Source organism: Tachyglossus aculeatus, chromosome X4 (assembly GCF_015852505.1).
Source record: "Tachyglossus aculeatus isolate mTacAcu1 chromosome X4, mTacAcu1.pri, whole genome shotgun sequence".
Classification (NCBI taxonomy): domain Eukaryota; kingdom Metazoa; phylum Chordata; class Mammalia; order Monotremata; family Tachyglossidae; genus Tachyglossus; species Tachyglossus aculeatus.
The window spans coordinates 10,867,689-10,893,890 of record NC_052098.1 but is presented as its reverse complement, the minus strand read 5'-3'; the positions used below and the strand labels follow the sequence as shown (position 1 = coordinate 10,893,890).

Below are 26,202 nucleotides of genomic sequence, written 5' to 3'. Positions count from 1 at the left end.
ATCTTGACATGCAACTATTTGCCTTCTTCATCACATTCTTTTTGAAGGTTCTCTGTCCAAAGAATGGTTTCAGAGCAGCTGAAATGTTTGGAACAAGAGTGCAATGAGCTGATAGAGTTTCGGTCTGACATCAAGGTTGGCTCTGGTACGTACGATCTCAGAGTCATGAGTTGGAAGCAGCGGTGTCCTCTATTCTCTCTTGCCCAGGAGGACTACAACCTGCCATGGAGATGCCAACAGTCAATCAATCAATCAATCAATCGTATTTATTGAGCGCTTACTATGTGCAGAGCACTGTACTAAGCACTTGGGAAGTACAAATTGGCAACACATAGAGACAGTCCCTACCCAACAGTGGGCTCACAGTCTAAAAGGGGGAGACAGAGAACAAAACCAAACATACCAACAAAATAAAATAAATAGGATAGAAATGTACAAGTAAAATAAATAAATAAATAAATAAATAGAGTAATAAATATGTGCAACCATATATACATATATACAGGTGCTGTGGGGAAGGGAAGGAGGTAAGATGGGGGGATGAAGAGGGGGACGAGGGGTAGAGGAAGGAAGGGGCTCAGTCTGGGAAGGCCTCCTGGAGGAGGTGAGCTCTCAGCAGGGCCTTGAAGGGAGGAAGAGAGCTAGCTTGGCGGAGGGGCACAGGGAGGGCATTCCAGGCCCGGGGGATGACGTGGGCCGGGGGTCGATGGCGGGACAGGCGAGAACGAGGTACAGTGAGGAGATTAGCGGTGGAGGAGCGGAGGGTGCGGGCTGGGCAGTAGAAGGAGAGAAGGGAGGTGAGGTAGGAGGGGGCGAGGTGATGGACAGCCTTGAAGCCCAGGGTGAGGAGTTTCTGCCTGATGCGCAGATTGATTGGTAGCCATTGGAGGTTTTTGAGGAGGGGAGTAATATGCCCAGTCAAGACAACACTGTTTCCTAGTTACCTTTAAGTTTATATTCCCTGTCTCCCTGGACTGAGACAGCAGGTCCCTGCTTCCCCCTCTTCACCCTAACTCTGTTCCACCCTTTATCCTCCTCCCTGTTCCTCCTCCTGCTGATGTAATAAGGAGACTCTCTGCCTCCATGCTCCTATTTCGCCCTTTCCCCCACTGAGTCTTGAGGGATATTAATTATTAATTGCAGGACAATAAATACAGTCTTTTGTGCCTTCAGTGCATTTGGGGCCATAGTGTCCATGGTGACATTAGCTTTGACTGGAGCATCTCTTTTGACAAAGTTTCTTGCTTTTTCCAGGATTGTTCCAGTTCGGTTATTTTTTCTTCTTGGCGCTTGCCTGTGTACTTGGCATGATTAGGATGACATGTTTCATAATGCCTTTTATATTCTTTTCGAACAGAAACTGTCTACAAACAAAGCACACAGATTTTTCTTTGGCCTCTGTGGTATTTGAAAGAACTGAGCACACTAGTCTTGGAGCCACCAATGAAGAACAGTGTGGCCTTGAGCCAGTCACTGAACTTCTCTATGCCTCAGTTTTCTGCATTGTAAAAGGGACCTAGTAATATTTCAGTCTCTCTTTGAGTACCCCTTCCTCGATGAATATTTCATCAGTGGCACAGCCTCCCATCCCTGCTTTCCATAACCTCCCAAACCCCATTCTCCACTATCTCCAAACCCCACTTCTTCAATAGTCTTTGTCAGTATTTACTGAGCACCCACTGTGTCTAGAGCACTGTACTAGCTGCTTGGGGCATACAAAAAGAGTAGACGGTGCTGTTCCTACCCTCTTCTAATAGGCGAGACAGGCAGATACTGGCAATCAGAACCCATCAGTGGATGAGCCTTGTAAGAATGACAGGTAGCCACCTACCCCTCACCTACACCATTAGGCAGACTTGCAAGTGAATATGTGTGGCTCATTAAGGGTTAAAGATGTTTGAAGCTTCACTCTATTCCATGATAGCCAGGAGGTGTGGGACAGGAGAATCAGAAGGGCAGCAATAATGATAATCATTATTATTAGGCTATTTATTAAGTGCTTACTATATACAAAGCACTGAGCTAACTGCTGGAGAAGGTACTAATAATCAGATAGGACATGGCCCAGGACACACATGAGGCTCAATCTAGGGGTTGGAGAAGAGCAGATCCCCATTTTAATCTCAATTTTACAGGAAAGCATATTCTCCCAGGTGCTTAGTACAGCGGTCTGCTCATGGTAAGTGCTCAATAAATACCACTGATTGATTGATTGACTCTCCCAAGGTCACACAGCAGGTAAGTGGCAGAACTGAGATTTGAACCCAGATATGGAGTAAGGGAGAGAGAATGCTTCTGAAAGTCAGGAAACCTGAGTTCTACTCCTGCTTCTGCCACTGGCCAGCTGCAAGATTTTGAACTATGACTTTCTCTTTAATAGCATTTGTTAAGTGCTTACTACGTACCAGGCACTGGGTAGACACAAGCTAATCAGGTTGGACACCATACCTGTCCCACGTGAAGCTCACAGTCTTAATTACCATTTAATACATGAGGTCACTGGAGCACAGAGAAGTGAAGTGACTTGGTGGAGCAGGAATTAGAACTCAGATCCTTCTGACTCCCAGGTCCATGCTCTAACCACTAGGCCATGCTGCTTCTCATCACTTAACCTGTGGCCCAGTTTCTTAATCTGTGAAATGGGGATAAAATAGCTGCTCTCCCTTAATTTTAAAGTGTGAGTCCTTAGTGGGACAGGGATGGGAGCTATGTCTGTTTTATTGATCTTGTATCTACCCCAGTATTTAACACAGTGTTTGGCATGTAGTAAATGCTTAAAAAATATAATAAATACCCAACCACCAGAAGACTCCCTTTTCTGTGCTAAGCCAGTAGAAGAGCATGGAGGTCAATGAAAAAATGTAATACATTAAAAAAAGAGGTGGCTTTCCCTACTTGCTACACCCATTATTTTGGGCCCCAGGACCCTAAATAGCATTAAGGGGCATACCCACAGTTAAAGGATGAGAGGAGAAAGAAGGGTAGCTGAGGAAACTGAGACAAGAACCAGACGAGTACCTTGTAGGCAAAACCAAGGCTGGAGAGAGGAGTGATGAACTGTATCAAAAGCAGTCCAGAAGTCAAAGGAAGATTAGAACCAAGTAGATCCCACTGAAGCTGGCCAAAATGATCTCACTGGAGGAGTTAGTGAGAGTTTTCCAGTCTTTAGACAGTAAGCTTGTTGTGGGCAGGGAACATAGGGAACATGCCTACCAACTCTGTTGTACTCTCCCAAGAGCTCAGTACAATGCTCTGCACACAGTAAGTGCTCAATAAAGACCATTGATTAATAGTAGTAATAATAGTATTTAAGTGCTTACTATACACTAAGCACTGGGAAAGAAATACATGGATGAGGCATAGAACTTGATGAGTGCTCTGAATGTAGTAAGTGCTCAATAATTAATTTTTTGTGGTCTCAGTAGAGTGAAGGGGACATAAATCAGACTGCCAGGGGTCAAGAGGAGAGTTAGTGGAAAGGAATCAAAGACAGTATAGCGGAGACTTAATTGTTTATAATGGTGCTCTGCACAAAGTGAGCGCTTGATAAACACTATTGATTGAGAGCATGTTTGAAGGAAAAGGGAAATCAATCAATCATATTTATTGAGCACCTACTGTGTGCAGAACCCTGTACTAAGCACTTGGGAAAGTACCATACAACAGAGTTGGAAAGAACCAGAAAAGAGGGAGAAGTTGAAGATGGCAGTAAGGGAAGGGAGGAAGGAAGGGAGGAGCAGTGTTTTGGAGAGGGGAGAGGATGGAGTGATTGGGGTAAAGGTCTAATGTCCCACAAGACTTTCCCCCCCAACCCTCTCATACTGTGTGTGTGTGGGGCAAGATGCTGTCACGTGTGTGTGTGTGTGTGTGTGTGTGTGTTTGTGCACACACGTGCTCCAAATTCCACATTCGCCACACTCTCAGCTTTTTGGTGCTCTCCCTCTGCTTCAAGAATGTCGAGGTAACAAAGCAGAGAAGAGTTGAGCTCTTTAGAAAAAAATCACTCTACAGTATTATCACATTAGTATTTTTCATTGGGCAAAGCTGGACTTCAAGCACTAACACCTAACTAATGTAAGGGAAGATGAAACAAATAGTTTCTGTTTAATCATGTAATGCCTTATTTATACATTGAGGGTTTAGTTTTAAATATTTATCTTGTTTCTGGCTCTTGTCAAGTCTCCTGCTCTATGTTGTGTCCTCTTCATTCCTCTTCTTGTTAACTTTCTGGTTGGATGCCATGAACATTTTAAGTTGTCTAACTGTTGAGTTATTTCTTTTCACCCTTCAAAGCACTTGCTTTAAAATGGGATAGTGGCCAATTAAACAGAATTATTTAACTTGGCAATTCTCCTTCTCCCCAAATTTCCCATTCTTTTTAAACTGTAACGTTCTATTATTTGAGACTCAAGTTCTGGTTTTTCTTGCATTCCGTCATTAGCCTGTAGCTCCTTGAAGACTTCTATACTGGCACTGGCTACAAGATTTCCCACAAGCCAAGTGAGTTTGAAACTCATTAGGACAACTAATGAGAAATTTTGGTAATTTGATTTAAAAACTCTTTTAAAGTGAAACAGTCAAGCAACCAGTGGGGTTTTTTGGATATCTAATGTTTTGTTTTTAAGATATTCACCCTGTTCACACTGGGGTTGCATTCTTGTAGGACTCCACGTTAAGGAAAATTGTTTTATAGTATTCACTTTATCTTACTCCACACACATGCACACAGGTTCTTAACAAATACCACAATATTTTTCTTCTTCTGACACTGCATTGTATCAATCGATGGGATTTATTGAGCACTCACTGTATGCAGAGCACTGTAGTAAGTGTTTGGGACATTACCATACAATAGAGCTGGTAGACAGGATCCCTGCCATCAGGGAACTTACAGTCCAGAGGGGGAGACAGACATTAACGTAATTTACAGTTAGGGGAAATGATGGAGTGTAAGGCTAAGTAAGTGCTGTAGGGCTAAGGGTGGGGTAAATAGCAAGTCCTTAGGGGTCATGTCCCACATGAGACTCACAGTCTTAATCCCCATTTTACGGATGAGGTGGCTGAGGCACAGAGAAGGTAAGTGAGTTGCCCAAGGTCACACAGCAGACAAGTGGCAGAGCTGGGATTAGAACCCAGGTCCTTCTGACTCTTAGGCCTGTGCTTTATCCACTAGGCCATGCTGCTTCTTACACAATCGGGAGAATAATCTGTATCTCCCAAAGTGCATATTCTCAAAGGAAAAAACTTCACCTGGTAGACAGTTTTGAATTTATCTGCAAGGCCGATAATGGAAACAGTGTATTCTGAGGCATTATAGTGTGATTTCCTCAAAAGGCATAGCCATTCCAAATGTCAGTGTGTATTATGAAAATGACAAAATATTCCACGATACCATGTAAGTTTTTATTGTTTTAATGAGGTTTACATCCAGATTACAGTTTAGTATTACTTGATTGGATAAACAGGTTTAGCATGATTAGAAACATTCAAAAGACAACTAACACATCACCAAAACTGAGCAGAGCATCTATCTGATATTACGTATGTAAATTAAGTGCTTTTCTTAAATGGTCATTAAAGAAACAAAGCATAACAACACCTGGTCATCCCACATTTCTAAAATGAAACACCACATGGCAAATCAAACTGTACAAGAAGTATGTACTAGAAAAGTGTGATTGCTACAGTGCTGGAGAGATTGTATATCAGAAAAAGTATGTCTCATTTGACTAGAACACAAGAATTGGTTGATTTGCTTGAATGTCAGAAAGTAAGTGATCTTTTTAGAATGTCACATTTAAAGTTTCTATACTTTGCATATTGCTGCTAATATAATTAAAAGCTCATCTTTTTAAACCAATCAGGAAAAAAATCTCTTAGATCTAAAATCTTTCACAATAAGCTAGCCATTGTAAGTTGCGCTTGACATCGAAGAGGTTATGTTCCACTCTGGCAGCAGCCTTAAGAGTTCTTCTCCGAAATTTTGACAGTGACAGTTTTGACTTCTGTGTATTCTTGGATGCCGTATTCTCCCCTAAGAAAAAAAACAGATGGGTTTGCTTCACCATTAGAGATGTGGTCATTTCCCCCAAATGAATTTGCTTTGGCTTCTTAGGTATGGTGCACTGTGATACCCTTAAGCACTTTGATACTCACCCCAGCCCCTCAACCCTTATGTGATTATCCTTATGCTCTATTATCTCCCCTATCTGTCAATTATTTTAATGTCCATCTCCTCCGTGGACTGTAAGCTCCTTGTGGGCAGTGATCACATCTACCAACTCCATTATATTGTGCTTTCCCAAGTGCTTAATGCAGTGCTCTGCCCACAGTAAGTGCTAAAAAAAAATGTCATTGAATTGACCATGAAATGTTTTATCTTCTGAAGTGCTCTGGCAAAGAAGCAGCCACTGGTAAGTTTAATACTTGATAGAAGGGCATACTTTATAGCCTGAAGCTTGGAGGCATGCAGTCTGAAACCTCCATGCTTCATGGATCAGTCTCCTCCCTTGTCATCTGATACAGCTGGTGCCAAGCCTGCTCCTCCTCCTCCCACTATTCCTCTTCCTCTTATTCCTCCTCCTGCTATTACTACTATTATTCTTCCTCCTCCTCGTACTACTACTATTATTTTTCCTCCTCCTGCTAGCTACTATTATTCTTCCTGTTCCTGCTACTACTACTATTCCTCCTCCTATTCCTCCTCCCTGTCTTCCTCCTACTATGAACAGATTGATCTTCTTTGGGAATTCAAGTTACACATCCCTCTCTGTCTAAGAAGCAGCATGGCTCAGTGGAAAGAGTATGGGCTGGGAAGCCAGAGTTCGTGGGTTCTAATCCCGGCTCTGCCACTTGTCAGCTGTGTGACCTTGGGCAAGTCACGTAACTTCTCTGGGCCTCAGTTCCCTCATCTGGAAAATGGGGATGAAGACTGTGAGCCCCAAGGGGGACAAACTGATGACCTTGTACCTACCCCAGCACTTAGAACAGTGCTTGGCACAAAGTAAGCGCTTAACAAATACCAACATTATTATTATTATTATTATTAACTTTTTCATACTAACTCTGGGTCAGTTCATTCATTCATTCAATTGTATTGAGCACTTACTGGGTGCAGAGCACTGTACTAAGAGCTTGGGAGAGTACAGTACAACAATGTACTGTACAGACACTTTCCCTGCCCACAATGAGCTTACAGGCTAGAGACGGGGAGACAGACATCAATACTAATACATAAAATTACAGATTTGTATGTAAGTGCTGTGGGGCTGGGAAAGGGGAAGAGCAAAGGGTTCAAGTCAAGGTAACGCAGAAGGGAGTTAGAGATGAGGAAAGCTGTGCCTTAGTCTGGGAAGGCCTCTTGGAGGAGATTTGCCTTGAATAAGGCTTCGAACGGGGGGAGGGTAATCGTCTGCTCAGTGGAAAGAGTACGGGCTTTGGAGTCAGAGGTCATGGGTTCAAATCCTGGCTCCACCACTCATCAGCTGTGTGACTTTGGGCAAGTCACTTAACTTGTCTGTGCCTCAGTTACCTCATCTGTAAAATGGGGATTAAGATTGTGAGTCCCACGTGGGACAACCTGATAGCCTTGTATCCCCCCAGTGCTTAGAACAGTGCTTTGCACATAGTAAGCGCTTAACAAACACCATTATTATTATTATTATTATTATTATTATTATTATTATTTAAGGACGGAGGGGGTTCCAGGCCAGAGGCAGGATATAGGCGAGGGGTCAGTGGTGAGATAGGCGAGATCAAGGCAGAGTGAGACAGTTAGCATTAGAGGAGCAAAGTGTGAGGGGTGGGTTGTAGAAGGAGAGAAGCGAGGTGAGGTAGGAGGAGGCAGGGTGGTGGAGTGCTTTAACCCCAATGGTGAGGAGTTTTTGTTTGATCTGGAGGTGGATGGGCAACCATTGGAGTTTTTTGAGGAGCAAGGTGACATGTCCTGAATGATTTTATAGAAAAATGATCTGGGCAGCAGAGTGAAGTATGGACTGGTGTGGGGAGAGACAAGAGGCTGCAAGGTCAGCAAGGAGGCTGATGTAGTAATCCAGGTGGGATAGGATGAGTGACTGGATTAATGTGGTAGCAGTTTTCGCTGGAGAGGGGAAGGTGGATTTTAGTGATGTTGTGAAGGTGAGACCAACATGATTTATTGATGGATTGAACACGTGGGTTGAATGAGAGACGAGTCAAGGATAACATCAAGGTTATGGGCTTGTGAGACGGGAAGGATGGTGGTGCCGTCAAAAAGTATGGGAAAGTCACAGGAAGGACAGGGTTTGGGAGGGAAGATGAGCTCTGTTTTCGACATGTTAAGTTAGAGGTGGCGGGAGGACATCTATGTAGAGGTGTCTTGAAGGCAGGAGGTGATGCGAGACTGGAGAGAGGGAGAGAGATCAGGGCCAGAGACATAAATTTGGGTATCAGCTGCATAGAGGTGGTAGTCGAAGCCATGGGAGCAAATGGGAACTACAAGGGAGTGGGTGTAGATGGAGAATAGAAGGGGACCCAGAACTGAACCTTGAGGACCCCCACAGGTGGTGGGAGACAGAGAAGACTGCGAAGTAGACTGAGAATGAATGGCCAGAGAGACAAGACGAGAACCAGGAGAGGGCAAGGTCAGTGAAGCCAAGGTTGGTCAACCTTTCCAGGAGAAGGGGCTGGGCCACAGTGTCAAAGGCAGCTGAGAGGTCGAGGAGGATTAGGTTGGAGTATAGGCCATGCCATTGGATTTGGCAAGAAGGAGATCACTGGTGACCTCTGAGAGGGTGGTTTCTGTGGAGTGACAGGGATGGAAGCCAGATTGGAGGGGGCAGTTGGAACTGCAGTTGGTACTGCAGTGATGAGACACTGCCCTGCATCTGTTGAAGCTACTTAAGCATATATTTTAGTCTGGCAAGAAGATAGAAGTCTTTTTTATGGTATTTGTTAAGCAGTATTCTAAGCCCTGTGGTAGGTACAAGTTAATTAGGTTGGACCCAGTCCGTGTCTTGCATGGGGCTCTGAGTCTAAGTAGGAGGGAGAACAGGTATTGAATTCCAGCGCTTAGAACAGTGCTTTGCACATAGTAAGCGCTTAATAAATGCCATTATTATTATTATTATTTTACAATTGAGGAAACTGAGGCACTGGAAAGTGAAGTGACTTACCCAAGGTCTCTCAGCAAACAACTGGCAGAGCCAGGATTAGACCTCAGGTCCTTCTGACTCCCAGGCAGTGCTCTTTGCGTCCAGGATGGAGAAGTTAGTAATGGAGGCTTCAGTTGCTCACCTTCAGCTGCCTAATGCAACTTATCAGCCACCAGTGACAGTTACTCAGTCTCTTGCTATCAACAGGTTCATTTTCATCCCTTCTAGCTTGTTGCTTCCACTGAGGCCAAGAAACTGCATGTGTTCCATCACAGCTTAGTCTAGTCCATAGTCTATGTTATTATTAAGCTAATTTCTATGTTTACTATAAAGAGCTGTAGACTTAACAAAACCTTAGGTTTATCAAGGTATCCAAGCCATAGTACAGTTAAGTAATCATGATCTTTAAAAACTGGGGAAAGGCTATTCTAAATTCTTATTCACTAAATAGGCAACTATATAATACATGTAACACAATGAGGTTTTCCATGAAATGACAGGCATAATTTATTTTCCAGGATCATTGGCTAAATATATGTATGGAGGAGAGAAAACATTTTGGAGAAGATCAACCAGACTGAAATCAAGTCTCTGAGCTGCAAAAACAAATTGTAATTGCTCTTCACTATCCTGAACCTTGTGTGTCTCTACTTTGAAAGAACTTGGAAGCAGCATGGCCTAGTGGAAAGAGCATGGTCTTGGAAGTCAGAGGAACTGGGTTCCAGTCCATGCTCTGCCTCTTGTCTGCTAGGTGACTTTGGGCAAGTCACTTAATGTCTCAGTGCCTCAGTTTCCTCATCGGTAAAATGGGGATTCAATCCCTATTCTCCCTCCTACTTAGACTGTGAGCCTCAGATGGGACAAGGACTGTGTCGAACATGATTATGCTGTATGTACCCTAGCTCTTAGAACAGTGCTTGACACAAAGGAAGCATTTAATAAATACCATTATCATCATTATCATCATTATTACTACTACTATGATTATTAATCCAAGAGACTGAAACCCAGTGAGAAAATTATTTTCATGGCAGGTGAGTGAGAACTGGGAAACATTGGATATTGAGGTCAATTTCCCCCTGATGTTTATGCCAAAATGGTGAGCTGAGTTTTTTGATCCTTCCTTCATGAAGCCACCACCATGTATGAAGGTCATTTACTGTAATCTAATCTTCAAGAGTCACACTTTAGAGAAACAGTATCTAATATGGATTTCATATGTGGACTCAGATGACTTTATATATATATATATAAAATATATATAAATATATATATATATATATATATATATACTTCTTTTGTTAATATATATTAACAAAAGAAGTGTCTGCATATTCATATAATCACCAGGTTTTTAGTAAATAATGTTTCCTTTGGAAGTACATGACTGTTCTGTGACTTCATGTTTGCTCCCTACCTTTTGGCCAAACAGATTTTGCATGAGAATAATTTATTTGCTGTCAATTGAACATAAATGGTTTGCATACTGCTTTCTGTGCTAATGAGCTGGCTCTACAATTCAGGACTATAGATAACCCTAAAGAAAGAGGGAAAAAGCAAAATGCTATCCTGTTGATCAAGGAGGTGTTCTTGGGAATCCCGGTAACCTTTGCCAATTTCTCACCACATTGTTTGGAATAATCTTGCATGATATTCTGAAATATTGCATCCAACTCCACAGAATGATACTTACAGTTCTCGGCCATTCCCAGACATCTTGAATCCTCCAAAGGGACATTGAGAAGAAACTGCACTATAGCAGTTAACCCTGTAAAAAGAAAAGTAGTCATCTTATTATTTGATCCCACCCTGTATAGAGTTTTCAGATTAGCTCGGTAACTACTAAAAGTGTAAAATTGCTAGTATAGTAATTTTTGCCATAACATAGTAGTTGTGTTCTTGAAGGCCCTAATGGTAAGGAAAAGTATTTTAGTAACCACTGATCAATGGGAATTAATAGGTTAGGAGGTAGATAGCTTAAGGACCCCACCAAGACTGACCTTTTCTAATATAAACTCCTCTGTTATTGTTATGTCCATCACTAGCAGCATGATTTTTACACTTGCCGATCATTATTTTATTGTAAGAAATACTATACAGTTGCAGGGACTGCAAAATCATCCTTCAACCAAAGCCATGGAACGCACACAACCATCTCTTCCTACGCAAAATTTACTTGAATCAACTTGTAGATTGTGTTACACACAGAACAGACTTAGGTTCTGGGCAGAACGTTCCCTAATCCTTCCATTGTGTAATGACAACATGGGCTAAAGTGACTGAATTTTATTGCCGCCTTCCAAAACCAACATTATAAAAGGAATTGTATCACTACTCCTTTTATACTATAAATTTTCACCTCTATATTTATTGATGTCATTAACACCTGGGAATAAGGGGCTTTGTGTTTTGGAATGTATATCCAGTTGAATGTATATCCAGTTAAATGTCGGAGCAAACATCTGGCCCCTTGCTTCCTTCTCCTCCCCCTAATCTACCAGAACACAACTCTCTTCAGCTTCCAAGCTCTCTAGAAAGCCCACACCTCCAAGAGGCATTCTCCACTTACTGTCCTTATTGACCATATCATCCCAACAGGCTCTACAATATTTACACACAGCCCACCTCTGGCACTAATGAACCTATCAATGTCTGTACTTCAAATACTTCAATTAATCACACTTTCTCTGCCCAGAACACTGTATTAAGCATTTGAGAGATCACAATTCAGCTGGTAGATATGATCTCTGCCCTCGAGGAGCTACTTTATTATTTATGCACATCCCATCTTGGGCACTTAATCCATCTTGACATTCTCACTATAAATTACAATCTGTTTTTATCTTTCTTTCCTCAATTATAAGTTATTTTGCATTTATGTGACTCTACTACCCCCCACCCTGTTTAATAAGTGCAGAGCACTGTACTAAGCACTTGAGAGAATACAGTACAACAGAGTTGGTAAACACATTCCCTGCATCAAATCTGATAAGAAGCACTGGGGAGGTGGCATCAGGTCTGCTCTAAGAGAATGGAGGAAACAAGGAGAAAGAGCCCACTAATTCTGTCCATTGATCTGAAAGGGCAGCTGAACAGACAGGGTGATTGTGGATGACCTTAATTCGTGGATAGCAGACATCCAGACATTATAGGCATGTGCAAAGTTCATTGTAGTTCTCATGACTATGAAATCAATGGCTTGGGACCCCTTAGATATGCATTTCTTTTTGCAGCTGTGGATAATGAAATCTTTTGTGCACAGAGTTCATGTGAGTCTGATTTATTTACTTGTTCAACTGAATGGAAAGATCCCAGCTTTACCAGAGAGATCAGGAGAGAAAGAATTGGATTGGATTTTTGAAAAAGATAAATATTCTCTCTTCGGCTACAATCCTCCAAGTTGAGTGTATGACTCTGTGTTGTCCTTTCTTGGTGGAGCCAAGTGTTTTTTTGCTGGGCCAGGATGTTATAATAATAATGGCATTTATTAAGTGCTTACTATGTACAAAGCACTTTTCTAAGTGCTGGGGAGGTTACAAGGTGATCAGGTTGTCCCACGGGAGGCTCTAAATCTTAATCCCTATTTTACAGATGAGGTAACTGAGGCACAGAGAAGTTAAGTGTTTTGCCCAAAGTCACACAGCTGACAATTGGCGGAGCCAGGATTTGAACCTATGACCTGTGACTCCAAAGCCCGTGTTTTTTCCACTGAGCCACGCTGCTTCTCTAATGTGGGACACGATTGAGGAGATGGTAAAGGAGAATCATGAAGAGGCTCCAAATTACTTTAAATCTTTTCTGACAGGTTTTACCTACTCTACCATGGAGAAGTTAGTGGTTGCCTGCAACTGAGGGAAATATCAGGGTGTGTGTGTGTGTGTGTGTGTGATGTGCATATCTACAAGGTATAGCTCATCTTAGGATTCAAAGATGACAATACCGATGGTGAGATTTTTAGTTGGACAGGTGTAGCTGATAAAACCAATGTGTGACAAACAACCCTTCCACATTATGTGCATTTGCTAGACTTGCTGCCTGACACTGTTTTTGTCTTCTTTAGTAAGCCTCTGCTCTATAGTAGCTACCCTATTTCAATTGCTGCATGCCAATCTGTCTTCTGTTGCTGACTCACAACTGTCTACTTCTACACCACCTCATGCGATGTTTTGCTTCATCGCACCTTTGAAGTGTTGTTTCAGCATTAGCTTCCATGATTACCCCACTTCACATCACCACAGAGCGGTTGTTAAGGAGTTTTTTCAAGATTACTTTCTTTTTAAGATTCTGTTGTTTGTGCTGTGGGTTCAGCGGTGCAGTGATTCTGTGTATTCATCCATACACACCCTTCAGGGATGTGTGGAAGCCCTTAGGGTTCGGTCTGCATGGCCTTGTATTTCTTCAGCCCCAGCATTCTACCACTCGTCTTGTGCACTCCTGAGTTTGTTGCATGGTCCAGGAAGAAGGCTTCAGTGAGCATCAGGAATGTGAGGACCTGCAAAGTGCTGTTGAAATGTAACTGGTTTGGTCTAAATAGCTCTTTTATCTCGGGGTCATTCTAATCAAATCAGTCCTAGAGTTTTCTGCTGGAACCAATCATAGTCTTTAAGGCTACCAGCTAGAGAGTATATTTTAGAGACACGCAATTGTCAGTCACATTGGTAGAGGCAGATGGGGTCTCTGCAATAAGGGCCAATTAGATAATAATAATAATAATGGCATTTGTTAAGCACTTACTATGTGTAAAGCACTGTTCTAAGCACTGGGGAGGTTACAAGGTGATCAAGTTGTCCCACGGTGGGGGGCTCGCAGTCTTAATCCCCATTTTACAGATGAGGTAACTGAAGCACAGAGATGTTAAGTGACTTGCGCAAAGTCACACGACTGACAATTGGCGGAGTCGGGGTTTGAACCCATGACCTCTGACTCCAAAGCCCATGCTCTTTCCATTGAGCCACTCTGCTTCTCTATGGTTGTGAAGTTCCTCACATGATACTTCATTCTCCTGTTGTTTGACATTCAGCCACTTGGGTGGTTTGGATTATGTTTCGTGACACTTGGACCTTATTGCTAGTGAAAGTTTGGAATATATCAGGTGTTGCAGTAATCTAAACATCCATCAGGTCTTGATATCAGATGGTGAATAAAATCAAGCAGATGCCACTGCTTAGATTTTGAGGGCAGCCAAGAAATTCTTGCAATTGGTATATAAAAACTGGTGGTGGTGACTGATGAGCTGATGTTTATCTTCTTCACTGACCAGTAGTAAGCCACTGTTGTTTAATTTACTAATCTCATATTGTCCAGTGATTTTTCTCTAAGCTTCAGTATCACTGCCCACATTGAAATCCCCCTTGAAAAACATCTTATTAGCTATCGCGCCTGCTACAATAAACCTTTCCAGATTCTTAAAGAATCTCTCTTCAGTGGTGGCAGTGATGGCAGGGGTCTATGCACTGATGATTGTGGGAGAGTGCTTCTACTTTGGAGGTAAGCGCAGGGTCAATAGGCACTCACTAAAGCTTCTGAGCAGATTGGGAAGACTTGAGACCAGTGATAGTCTGGTCACAAATGCACACCTGCAAACCTTTATTCTGAGGAGAGAAGACCTCTCCAGGCAGTGGAATATCAAGAACCTAATGTCCATCTCTTCTTTGAAATTGTATATATATATATAAAACCCAACTAATTTCCATCACTCCTGGTTATGCCATTGCCAAAGCCATCCTTAACACTAATATTGATTTATGTTCTCATTTATTCATTTGTCATTTTCCATATATTTGCTGTTACCAAGTGTATCTATGTCTCCTCCCCCTCCCTCTGAATGTCTCCCCCATTAGATTATAAGAGCCTCAAGGGCTGGGACTATATCTCTTATTTCTATTGTACTCTCCCAAGGGCACAGTACAATGTCATGCACATGATAACCAATGATATTTATGTGTGCAGAGAACTGTACTAAGCTCTTGTAAGAGTACAATAGACTAGTGTTAGTAGACAATCTCCTTGACCAGCAGGAATACAATTGATTGATGGATTGATTGAGAAAGTGACCCCAGCCATTCCAAGGGGCAATCTGGCTGGGCATAAAATCAAGGTTAAGCTCTCACTGAATTAACTCCATAAATTCACACCATGAATGAAGAGCAGACTAGAGAATGAACAGAGGGAAATAGTAACAATACTTCCACCTCCTCCATGTTTAAAATACGTTTAAAACATCTCACCATCACAAAAATGCCTGCTTTCCAAAGGAAAGAGAAATGGAACCATTTACGGTTACTAAGATAGATGTTTAAGGAAATCTCTTCCTATGCTCAGAGATGCTGGTCTATATTTTTGAAGGACAAACCAATCAAGCAGCACTTACCACACTGTTCCAGCCTGAAGGGCAGATGAAAGGGTCAAGGCTTTATCCAGGTCTTGGGTAAAAACCCCTGCTGCTAAACCATAGAGAGTGTTATTTGCCCTCTTGATCACTTCATCTATAGTTTTAAACTTCATGATCTGTTGCACTGGCCCAAATATCTGTTTGAGAATTTTAGGATAAAACATGAGGTAAAGTTAGTGGAATTTTTGTTTGGATGATGAATAAATGAACAGCATAGAAAATTGAATGTATGGAAAGTTATTTTTTCCTATGAAAAGTAGCTTTTTTCTTGATTATCGATCAATAATTTGAGGTAACAAAGTATTTGTGACTCAATGCAGGTCAAACCTCCAGAAGGTCTAAAACATACAGCTGGTATATTGTTTAACTCCTGAAGGGTGAAGGGGAGAGCATTTCTTACCTTATCCCCATTAGACTGTGAGCCCCTTGTGGGACAGAGACTGTGTTCAAACTGATTATCTTGTATCTACCCCAGCACTTAGTACAGTGCTTGGCACTGAGTAAGCATTTAGCTATTATTATTACTGTTATCATTATCATAGTGTGGCAGGGTCAAATAACTGTGTAGCTCACCAGATAATGGATACTACATATTCAGGTAGGGTATTTATTCTGTATTTCACATTTCAATTGCAAATGCATCAGAGGATTTCCTTTCATAAACTTTCTATTAGAGCTTTATTTTCTGAAATTGCGACACACATGTAACTAATAAACCAAGGAAAATAACTTTTTTCGGGCCCTCCTGGAATTAGGTATTCATCAGGGTGTCAATGACTGTAATAGTAAGCATTCCATTAGAATCAGTTTTTTTGTGTGTGTGTGATTAGGTAGTTGGCCTTGATCAGAACTCATAAAGCAGGAACCTCAGTTCTCCATATGGACAAGTGTTGCAACTAGCAAAGGGGAACTAGTTCAGGTGAGACAAAAGAATGGTCCACCTCTTGGTTCCAAATCCACTGACAGTTGTATCTTGAGGAAATCCAACCCAGAAACTCCACCAACCCTGCCCTTTTGGCATTGGTACAGCTGCAATAAGTAAGTGCTTAAGACTCAAATATGCACTCAAAATCCCAAATGCTACACCCAATTGCCCAGGGTTCCTATTTTAAAATGTTGGATGGACCTTTAAGGCAGATTCTTCTGGAAATTTGCCCTTGATCAATTTAGAAATGCCACCTCATATTCCTCATCAAGATGCTTTGGCACTTTCCTTTCCTGTCTTGCTAGAACCAAGAAATTTATAAGGACATCTGAGAGGAGAATGGACCTGGGTGGGAAAGCAGTTCAACCTCTTCTGAACCTTAGATCTAGTTTGGCTTGCGATTTCTTCTCACTGGGTCAGTTCTTGGCTTATGTACACATACTTGCCCAACCATATCTGTTACCCATTAATTTTCTGTTTCTATTCCCTTTCTCCATCCAATCGTGAGAAACTGGAATGTAATAAGCCAGGCTCTTCTCAGTGCCCAAGTAACTTCCTGGTAGTAAATTAGGCACCTTAGAGGGATGCCATAATTCTCTCAGGCCCATAGGATGCTACATTACTGCATCACCACTTCAGTGCACTAAATGGTATTCTAGTGTCCTGAAAGAGCCTCTCTGCTGAATTGACTATGGATTCAAGGAGTGACTCAGTGGCCCTCGGGAGAAAAAGGCCCAGTGAATAGTCCTTCAGATGATTTTGGGACTGATCTAATTTGGCACTACCTATTAAGCCACTGTGTCCAGGCCATCCTCATGGTTGTTTACCACAGGAATAAAGTGCCCATCTTTAAAAGACACTTTTGGGGAGTACACATCTCAGCAAGTCAACTCTCTGTAGAAGTAAGTGTATCTCTAGGTGAGAAACAAGTGCTTATCGGGCACCACAACCTTATATGCTGATTAACCATTTTAGGTTATCCTACGGCAGGTTACCATGGTGCTCCTTTAACAAGCCATGGGGGCAGAGTGAATCTTTAAAGGAAAAGCAAAAAAGGAAAAAGAAATGCGGGGGTTTTTGTCTTTTTTTTTTTTGCTCATTCATTCGAGCATATTTATTGAGCACTGTACTAAGTGTTTTGTTGAATTAATTGTATCTGAAGGTGGAGAGTTTAGGGAACCACAGTCTGGCAATAATACCTAATGTGTCCTGGAGAACCCTTCCTTGACCGTGGCTTCCTCTCCCTTTCAGCCTCGATAAAACCAACAATATGAGATGACCAACAATAGGTGATTATAAATGGAAACAAAGCTAAAGAGGAATATTTACATGCAGAAAGTAATTTAACCAGCTGACCTTTTGAAAAAGACATTCTGTGTAAAAGCATGCTGAAAGAAAACAGCAAGCTAAGGAACAGAACTTTCGGAGTTCATTTACCTCTTCTTTGGCGATGCGCATCTCATCTGTCACATTAGAGAAAACCGTGGGCTGGACAAAATAGCCTTTGTTTCCCCAAGGGCCTCCTCCACATTCCAGCTTGGCGCCTTGCTTTTTCCCACTCTCAATTAGATCAAGTATTTTCTGATACTGTTCCTTATCAATCTAAATGAGAAAGAAAATGGAAAAGGAAAGGACACAAAGGAAACAACTTTGATCAATACCAGTTGATTTAGCTGTGATTTAGAAAACCACACTGGAGCAAAACAGCAGGAAACATGATTGCCAATTTTTTGTAATGGTATTTGTTCAGCGCTTACTATGTGCCAGGCACTGTACTAAAGTCTAGGGTAGATACAAGATAATCAGGTTGGACACAGTCCCTGTCCCACATGGGGCTTCACAGTGTTATTCCCATTTTACAGATGAGGTTACTGAGGCACAGAGAAGTGAAGTGACTTGCCCAAGGTCACACAGCAGACAAGTGGCAGAGCTGAGATTAGAGCCCATGTCCTTCTGACTCCCATGCCTGTGCTCTGTCCACTAGACCATATCATACTCTCCCAAGAACTTAATACAGTGCTCTGCACACAGTAAACACTTGATAAATATGATTGATTAATTGATTGCCCTGTGCAGAAGGGAATTCTGCCACACCATACCTCTTTGAAACCTTCTGAGAGGAAACTATATTAGTATTTACAGATCAAGTCAGCACCCCAAAGTACAATTTTTGGAGATGATTTTTCAATGAAAAAAAATCTGTTTGGGTCCAAAGTTTGCCGGGCGCCAACATAACATTAGCACGTATTTCCATGAACAGATAAGAACTACATTTTTACAATTGTGTATCACTAGCCTAGGCTCTAAGTCTATCTCAGGAACCCAGATGGAGCAGTTCTCCTGACTGACAGAGAGCACCTCAAGCATTTTTATTTCACCGTCCTCCCTGTCATGCAGGGATGGTGGGGGTAACGAAGGGAAGCAGGGCTTCAAGGGAGGAGCCTCTAGGAGGCAGATATCAATCAGGTGGACTACCAAGCCAACTACAAAATGCTCCATTTTCATGTGCTCAGTCACACGTTTTATTGCCCTTCTGTAAGAACTGGAACAAGAAAATACTAGCGGCAAATCCTTTCAATTTTAGTTCATGGAGAGCCATTAGCCATCAGTGTTCTTAGGCTTTAAGCACAATCTATGAACTTTTTTTAACCTGCCTTTAGATTGATGATGATGATGATGATGTTGGTATTTGTTAAGCACTTACTATTGTTCTAAGCATTGTTCTAAGTGCTGGGGTAGATACAAGGTAATCAGGTTGTCCCACGTGGGGCTCACAGTCTTAATCCCCATTTTACAGATGAGGTAACTGAGGCACAGAGAAGTAAAGTGACTTGCCCATAGTTGCACAGCTGATAAGTGGCATAGCCGGGATTAGAACCCACTACCTCTGACTCCCAAGCCCGTGCTCTTTCCACTAAGCCACTGCTCCTCCCTTGACCATGCAGAAATAGCAAAAACCTTCATTTCTAAAGACTAAGCCCTTAGTACAGTGCTCTGCATATAGTAAGCGCTCAATAAATGCCAGGGATTGATTGATATAAGATAATCAGGTCAGGCTGAGTCCCTGTTTCACATGGGGCTACCATCATTATTACAATTACTTCTCCCTCAGAACTTGTTTCCTCTGTTTGCTTAATTGTAGCAATTAATGGTATATATTGAGCATCTCCTGTGTGCAGAGCACTGTGCTAAGCATTTGGGAAAGTACAATTCAACAGGGTTGGTAGACACGTTCCCTGCCCACAGTGAGTTTACAATCTAGAGGACAAGTTCACAATCTCGTACTCTTCATTATTGCTACGTTTTTTCCCCTCCGTAGATTGTGAACTTTTAAAAATTGAGACCTGTTGCATATAGTTCAGATCCTGACCTCTCCAAACAACTGGAAGAAACAAGTTAATTTGGAATTTGGATTTAATTAGCAATGTTTAGCACATAGAAGGGAATTTTTTTCCCAGTATGTTATTCTGAAGAAAATAAAGTCTATCTCATAGTTGTTTGGAAAATATGCTACTCAGAGAAAGCCTGATAGGTATGATAGTTACCAGCAAAATAAACCACATTAGTTTTAATTAACATTTCTCCTTACTTTGCTGTGGGCCCCTGTCATAATCAATCCAAGATAGGAAAACTTTTGTGTGTGACTGTTTTTTTGGATTATGCACATATCTGATGCACCTGTGTACATATCTGTAATTTACATTAATGTCTGTTATCTCCTCTAGACTGTAAGCTGGATGTGGGCAGGGAATGTGTCTGTTTACTGTTATATTGTACTCTCCCAAGAGCTGAATACAGTGCTCTGCACACAATAAGTACTCAATAAATGCGACTGACTGACTGACTGGATTATTACTCCAGAAAAATAAATATTAGTATAGCAATAGTGATCTTTAAGGTTCAAAATTCTTCATATAATAATAATGATGGCATTTATTAAGTGCTTACTATGTACAAAACACTGTTCTAAGCACTGGGGAGGTTACAAGGTGATCTGGTTGTCCCATGGGGGACTCCCAGTCTTAATCCCCATTTTACAGATGAGGGAAATGAGGCACAGAGAAGTTAAGTGACTTGCCCAAAGTCACACAGATGCCAATTGGTGGAGCCGGAATTTGAACCCATGACCTCTGACTCCAAAGCCTGTGCTCTTTCCACTGAGCCGTGCTGCTTCACTACATATCCATTGTCAGCCTTGAAGGATTGCCAACATAAGAAGACAAAACAAAAAGTCAGTTATTCTCCGGTTGTTCCTCATTGTTCCTCTGGATATGAGATGCCAAAGCTAATTTTCCACAGTGCCACGCATATACACACACTTGGTTCTTTAATGTTTCTTCATTTTAAAAATTCAAATAGTAAACATGGACCATGCTAGAGGTCAGTCAGACCCTGCTCCTGCTTTCTATGTTTTATTACCTGAGTTCCTTGAAAATAGTGTGTATTTAGGCATACAGATAGATTTAGCTTGTGCTCTTCATACTCGAGAATATTTTTGGCACCTCTAACTGCTCCTGAGAGTTCACCTACATTTAAAGTTTCAGTGTACTTAGGCCACTGAAGGAGATTTGGATTCCCCAGATACAAGTTCCATTGAGAGATGTATTCTATCCTATTCAAGAAACAATACTATCTTCTCTTTATTTAGAATAAAGAGAAACTTTCCTATTCAGAAGAATCATGTTTGCACTTTCAGGTATCTTCATACGAGATGTGAAACATGACAAATATCCCAATGGCCACAGCAGGTTATAGCACTGGGCTATTCTTTTAAAAATAGTTAACTGTCATTATTCTAAAAGTAGTAAAGTCTAAATCCTAATTACAAAAGGGCAAGCTGACAAAAGTGCAAAATTGAATAATTCTTTGGCTTCCATTCTGAGTCAGTGCAGAACAAGGAGTATATATCTTCTGTAAAACAGACTTTTAGATAAATTTGGCAAAAGCCCTTCACAAGAAGAATTCCTGAGATGATCCTGGGATGAATAATAATAATAATACCCTGAGGCATTTGTTAAGCGCTAAGTGGCAAGCACTCTACTAAGAGCTGGGGTAGATTCACGATCATTAGGTAGGACATTGTCCTTGACCCACATGAAGCGAATAGTCTAATGGGGATAAAGAACAGATAAGCAATCCCCACTGTGTAAATGAGGAAACTGAGGGACAGAGAAAAGTGATTTGCCCAAACTAACACAGCAGACAGTGCTGGAACTTCTAACTCAGTGAGTCTCACCTCCATATCTCACATATTTGAAGACTCTGTAATTAAGTTTAGGATAAACGAGCATTTAGAAAAACCTAACCTGCTGGGGAAAAGACAACAGGTTGTCTGTATGGGAAACTACTGCCTCAACTAGTCTGCTGAAATTATTTAAAGTGTTTAGTTGCATAGGGATAGAGAGGAACCTTTCACATTATATACTTAGATTTTGCAAAAGACATTGCAAGATTTCATAGTAAAGGCTTAAAAATGTGAATCATGGAAGCAGAGACAATGTTCTGTCATGGATAGAAGATTGGCTAATAGAAAGGAAGTAAAGGGTAGAATTAATCACATTTCTGGATGAAAAAGTGTAAGTAATGCAGTACTCAAAAGATTAGTGCTGAAACTGATTTTGTTTAATCTTCATAAAAGGGGGAGTGCACAATGAAGTCTCCAATTCTTCAGATGACAACATGCTTCCCAATTTCATGTTGATGGGGACAAACTACAGGAAGACCTCATAAAGCTGAGTGAATAGGCAGAAAAATGGCAGCTTAGTTTCAGTAGGGGCTAATCAAGGAAATGCTTCTAGGGAAAATAATCTAAACTCCAACTAGGTGATGATGGGTTTAAGAATTATCAGTCATGATGCAAGAACAAGGTTTCTGAGTCTTTGTTGGGGAAAGTCTAACTGGCAAGGGAGGAAAATGATATGGTAGCCATGTACTGAATCAACAGGCAGGGGGAAAGCAGAAAGAGAAAAGAGAAATGGCTTCAGATTAGCAGAAGTGAGAGGTGTAAACCAGTCCTATTTTGCTAGAGGGAAGTGTAGAGGGATAGCTTTCTAGGACAGTGAGCTAAGTGGTGCTAATGGCCTGAGGTTCATTCATTCATTCACTCGTATTTATTGAGCACTTACTGTGTGCAGAGCACTGTACTAAATGCTTGGGAAAGTACACTACAACAATAGTCACATTCCCCGCCCATAACAAGTTTATGAGGAGGAGGAGAGAGGCATTAATATAAGAAAAAACCAATTACAGATATGTACTAGGTGCTGTGGGGCTGGAAGGTGGGGGAGAACAAAGGGAGCAAGTCAGGGTGATGTAGAAGGGAGTGGGACAAGAGGAAAGTGAGGGTTTAGTCAGGGAAGGACTCTTGGAGGAGATGTGCCTTCAATAAGACTTTGAAGGCAGGGAGAGTAACTGTCTGTCGGATTTGAGGAGGGAAGGCATTCCAGGCTAGAGGCAGGACGTGGACGAGGGGTCAGCAGCGAGATAGGCTAGATCGAGGCACAGTGAGAAGGTTAGCATTAGAATAGCGAAGTGTGTGGGCTGGGTTATAGTAGGAGAGTAAAGGGGTGAGGTAGGAGGGATCAAGGTGATGGAGTGTTTTAAACCCAATGGTAAGGAGTTTTTGTTTGATGAGGAGGTGGGTGGGCAACCACTGGAATTTTTTGAGGAGTGGGTGACATGTCCTGACTGTGTTTGTGGAAAAATGATCCGGGCAGCAGAGTGAAATATGGATTGGAGTAGGGAGAGGCAGGAGGCTGGGAGGTGAGCAAGGAAGCTGATGCAGTAATCCAGGCAGGATAGTTTGAGTGATTGTATTAACGTGGTAACAGATTGGATGGAGAGGAATGGGTGGAGTTTATGTAGTTAGGAGACTAAATGAAGTTAATGTAAGATCAAAGAGCAGCTGTAGAGTTGGAGAGAGAAAGTCATCCAGGCATATCAATTTCCTGGGCAAGACCTATGAAAATGGAAAGGGAGAGAGATGTTGCTGAACAGTAACAGAAAAGATTTTGCAACAGACACTATTTGGAGAGAGGAATGAAGGGAGACATCAGATGTTTTGAACAGTGTGGGAAACAGTATTCCACAGATTCATGTTTTAATGAAAACTTTCTCACAGTTTTAATTCCAAATCTGTCAGACATTAACTGGTTTCAGCCTTTGCTCTTAGTCAACATGACCATGAGGAAGACTTCTCTATCACTACTTTGTGTCTAGAACTCACTCTTTTTGTTAACATCATTTAAAGTTTCCTACCGGTTCAGGGAATGACCCTTAAGTTGGAAGTGGCCTTATCTTAGTGTCAAAAAATGAGATTAGAAAAGATTGACTTATATTTACCCTGATTGATATGTATCTATCTCAGTGCTTAGAACAGTGTAACAACTGTTACATAGTAACAGCTTACAAATCCCATAAAAAAGAAAGGTAGAGATATTGTGTATTCTATTGCCCCATACTGTTTTCTTCTCAATGATTTACCCACCTGAGGACCTTGTTCAACTCCAGGAGTCAATGGGTTTCCAAGCGTGTACCTCTTAGCACGTTCCACACTCCGGCGAACAAACTCATCATAAATAGGTTCTTCCACAAAAACCCGAGATGCTGCAATGCAACACTGGCCTTGGTGGTAGAACACACCCACGTGTGCATATTCCACAGCACTGTCCACTGCAAAGAAAAGAGACATTTCTTAAAGAAGTTATAGCTTCCTACCATAAGGAGAAGAAGCATCTTCGAACAAGTAAATCATCATGCAGATAACTTTTTAACTTTTAAGATGAGCTGTGGGAATATTTGGGGCCTGTATTCCACTTGGTGTAGTGAGTGAAACTGAAAACAGTAATGCTGAGCTTCATGGCATTATGGAATGTCGATGAATGTAGTCTTCGGGGATGACTCCAGTCACAACAAATCATTATTCAATCTTATGAGAAAAACTCTGGAACAATTTGAACATAACACCTACAATGAGAACTTGAATTTGAAATGCCTTTGCATATGAAAACTTTTTTTCACTTGGCTCCCAGAGTGGAATTTTCAAAGGGTCTCTAAGGGTATGCACGCACAATATTTGACTACAACCGTCTGTGAGATTTTTTTTATCACTGCACCCTTAAACAAATTAAAAGTACAGCCCTCATCAAATTCAACTCCCAAGAAGTTCAGTAAAAATTTATTTTACCATTAAATATAACTACTAAAATAAACAAGGGAGATGCATCCTATGCAATTTTCAATTCAAGAATCTCCTTATTCTTCTATGAGCAGTTAAACCCCAGTCATCTTTATAATTCATTTCTGAGCTTTGACCATCATTTCTTCATGTTCTACATAAAAAAGGCTATCTGGCATAAATGGGTTATAATGTACCTGAGGACATGACCAAAACTACTCAATTTTCAAATATTAAAGTAGCTCTACTTGTTGACATTGGGTTGAAAGCATATCAAATGTAAAGCGAGAGGGGGCTCCTACTTGTTTATGGATCTATGCAAAATATTCATTTTAATATCCTGCAATGCAGCGAGGTAATGGAAGAATTTTGGGATTTGGAGTTTCCCATTTCAACTTGAAGAAGTGGAATATTCCGTAGGTAGGTTACTTTTCCTTTGTTGCGAGGTGCTGAGAAAGGAATGTCAGTCTAGTGTTGCCTGGAAAATGAACTCATAATCCAGATACGGGCATGGTCCTGTTCATTGCACTGATTTTTTTTTAATGTCTAATCAGCATGTAGCAGGCAGATTTAATGTCATGTCTTGTGCCAATGTTGAAGAGACACAGAGGAGCTGAGATGCTGTAAAAAGTAATACCCTGCAGTTTAACTCAGAAGGCTACTTGTTGCAACCACAAATGGGTCTCAATTTATTCTCAGCTGTGAAAGTCACAGGATTTTCATATTTTTCTAATTTCTCTAGGCATTCCCCCTCTTTCCTTATTCTTCCCAGGCTTTTGCTCCTCCCAGCCATCACCCAATCTTCCCTCTCTCTTCATGTGCCCTCTACTCTCTGTTCTTCTCATCCCCCCAACTTTCTGTCCTTCTCAGCTCTCAGTCGCTCTGCTCCCAGTGACTCCATCAGCTCTTAGTCACCTCCTCCTCCAGCCCCTTCTACTACTCCTTCTACTACTACCCCTTCTACTACTCCAGTACACCTCCCAGCTACTTTCCTATAGCATCTCTGCTCTTTTCAAAGCTCCATCCTTTAGGCTACCCAGCCCAAGTCCCATAGCCCTGGGTTCCAACAATCTTCCCACCCCACCTCCTGCCTGGTGCCTCTGGTTCTGATTCTCCTCAAGCCCCCTTGTATGTACTGCCTCTAGGCTATGTTCTCCATTCTGTTCCTCTCAAACTCCTTGATCTACATCTCCTGGTCTGCTGCCTAACAACCTCTACTTCTAGGGTCAGCTGCCTCCCTTCTCCCACCATACAGCAGAGGAGCAGAAAGACCTAGACCAATGAGCATGGGCCTGGAAGTTAGAGGACCTGGCTTCTCATCCCAGCTCCACCACTTCTCTGTGTGAGACCTTGGGCAATTCACTTTACTTCTATGGGCCCCAGTTTCCTCATCTGTAAAATGGGGCTTCAATGCCTGTTCTCCCTTCTACTGAGATTGTAAGCCTCATGTGGGGTAGGGATTGTGTCCTACCTGACTAGTGTGTACCTACCCCAGTGTGTACAACAGTGCTTGACACATAATAAATCCCATAATAATAATAATACTTATAATTTGCCTCTGCATGCATAGTGCATACTG

General features: G+C 41.6%; 1 protein-coding gene across 1 annotated transcript in view; it reads right to left on the bottom strand.

Annotated features, from left to right (window-relative positions):
- Positions 1-5,396: 5,396 nt before the first annotated feature.
- The window catches only part of ALDH1A1 (aldehyde dehydrogenase 1 family member A1), a 73,377-nt gene continuing 52,571 nt past the window's right edge, over positions 5,397-26,202 (bottom strand). The window contains exons 9-13 of the mRNA XM_038769692.1: positions 23,934-24,118; positions 17,885-18,049; positions 15,502-15,659; positions 10,825-10,899; positions 5,397-6,034 (exon numbers count right to left, since the gene is read on the bottom strand). Of these exons, the coding sequence (XP_038625620.1) occupies positions 5,962-6,034; positions 10,825-10,899; positions 15,502-15,659; positions 17,885-18,049; positions 23,934-24,118 (656 nt within the window). The 3' untranslated portion in view covers positions 5,397-5,961. The remainder of the gene's footprint in view (positions 6,035-10,824; positions 10,900-15,501; positions 15,660-17,884; positions 18,050-23,933; positions 24,119-26,202) is intronic.